We start from the raw sequence: 2,119 nt of genomic DNA, 5'->3' as shown, positions 1-2,119 counted from the left end.
ACACAGGGACACACAGGGACACACAGGGACACACAGACACAGGGACACACGGACACAGGGACACACGGACAACAGACATCAGGATCCGCCCCCCAGGTCATCTCCCCCAGCCCAAAGAGGAGGCGGCAGCTCACAGCTCCACAAAACCAACCCCCAAAACTTCCCCCCAATGGGAAACCCAACTGACCCCAATGCCCTTTAACAGACCCCACTGTCACCCCAGTAAGGAACCCACTGTCACCCCATTAACAGACCCCACTGTCACCCCATTAACAGACCCCACTGTCACCCCATTAACAGACCCCACTGTCACCCCAGTAAGGGACCCCACTGTCACCCCAGTAAAGGACACCACACTTCCCAGTAAGGGACCCCGCTGTCACACCTCCCCAGTAAGTGACTCCAGTCCCAAAGGCCTGGCAAGGCCCCCCCAGGGGCGCTGGGGCAGCTGAAGGCTCCCAAACCCCCCCTGCGCTCCCCAAACCCCCGTGAGGACACCCAGGGGCTGCTGCACCTCCCCTAAATCAGCCCCGCACGAGCTGTGGGAGATTAATTAACACAGAAAATATTTTAAAAAATAAAAATGACAGTAAACGACTCTGGCTTCGCCTGGGGGGTCCCAAAACCCCCAGCCCGAGGTCCCCACCTGCCTCGTAGACCAGTGTGTTGTCCTTGGCCACGGCGATCTTGTAGCACAGGAACAACGCGGGGCCCCACTGCAAGGAGGGACCGGGGTTTGGGGCTCAGCAGGGGCTGGGCAGCACCAGGGGGGCAGAAGGGACCCCCCAAACCCACCATGCTGGTGTTGAGGTTCTTGTCCACGCGGCAGAAGGTGTGGGGCGTGCTCTCGCCCTTGCTGGGCATCACCAGGCAGATGTCGGTGACCCCCAGCGTGTGGTGGCCGGGGGGCTCGGCCGCGCGCCGGAACGTCAGGAACGTGCGCTGGTGGCCCGGGGAGCCCGAGGCCAGGTTGGCCGAGCGGCTGTAGGGGGTCGTGTCCAGGATCTGGTAGCCCGGCTTCGGGCGGTCCTTGCCCTCATAGTGCACCCTGAGGGGGGAGAGGGCTGAGGGGACCCCCAGGAGCCGGCACCGGCACCTCGGGGCTCCTCCACAGCTGTGCCCCCAGCCCGGAGCACCGCACGGGGCTGCCGTGACCCAGAGCAGGACAGGGGTCCCCCCACTCACCCCAGCTCGATCAGGGGGGGCTTGTCCCGCCCGCGTTTGTAGCACAGGAACATCTGGGGGTTGTTGAGCAGCCCCGCGTTGAGGTCCACGGGGTGGCCCGACGTGCTGGTCTCGATGCAGGTGAAGCCCTGGGGCACCTCCTCGCCCTGCGAGCGGATGATCACGGCCACGTCCGTGATGGGCTCCCCGGGCCGCGCCGGCCGCGGCTGCTGCTCCTCCTCCAGCGCCCGCGACGCCTCCGCCAGCCCGGCCACCACGAAATAATCCACGAGCTGGGGCGGCTTCTCGTCCGACATGGCTGTCACAGCATCTGCGGGGACACGGGCGATGCCGCCACCCCCGCCGCGGGCCCCGGCACGGGAAGGGAGGAGGTTTCCGGTCACGCCGCGGGACACGGGCACCCCCCGAACCTTCCGGACAGCTCCCCCAGCACGGGCAGGTCCCCTCGGCAGAGCTCGGAGGAAGGACCCGCACCCCGGGGCACCCCCGGGCCGGGCACTGCGCCCCTGCCTTGGGGAGCCGCTGCCTCCCTGTGCCCCGCTCCTGTCCCCAGCACCGCCGGTACCCGGCAGCACGGGCTGTCCCCAGAGCCCCCGCAGTGTCCCCAGAGCCCCCGCAGTGTCCCCAGAGCCCCCGCAGTGTCCCCAGCACCCCGGCTTGCCCACCGGGAGCCCCTGGAGCCGCCGGAGCCGGAGAACGGGGGCAGCGGGAAAGGGGAAGGAAGCGGCGCCAGGCCCCGGCCGCCCACGTCACCCCGGCCGCCCCACACCGGGGGCCGAACACGGCCCCGAGCCCAGCGCGGACACCCCCGCACGGCCACGGGGCTGGCACCGTGACCCCGGCACGGCACCCCGGCTCTGGAGGTCACAGTCCCCGCACCGAGGGGTAACGACCCGCCGGCAGCGGTGACAGCCCTCACACCGGGGCCGCTCCG

At 68.8% G+C, this 2,119-nt stretch overlaps 1 protein-coding gene across 1 annotated transcript in view; it reads right to left on the bottom strand.

Moving 5' to 3' along the window:
* The window catches only part of DENND4B (DENN domain containing 4B), a 16,486-nt gene extending 14,701 nt beyond the window's left edge, over positions 1-1,785 (bottom strand). The window contains exons 1-3 of the mRNA XM_033519789.1: positions 1,186-1,785; positions 796-1,048; positions 530-716 (exon numbers count right to left, since the gene is read on the bottom strand). Coding sequence (XP_033375680.1) covers positions 530-716; positions 796-1,048; positions 1,186-1,481 — 736 coding nt within the window. The 5' untranslated portion in view covers positions 1,482-1,785. The remainder of the gene's footprint in view (positions 1-529; positions 717-795; positions 1,049-1,185) is intronic.
* Between the last annotated feature and the right edge of the window lie 334 nt (positions 1,786-2,119).

The sequence above is a fragment of the Parus major genome, chromosome 25LG2, assembly GCF_001522545.3.
Source record: "Parus major isolate Abel chromosome 25LG2, Parus_major1.1, whole genome shotgun sequence".
Taxonomy (NCBI): domain Eukaryota; kingdom Metazoa; phylum Chordata; class Aves; order Passeriformes; family Paridae; genus Parus; species Parus major.
This window is presented reverse-complemented; position numbering and strand designations above follow the sequence as displayed.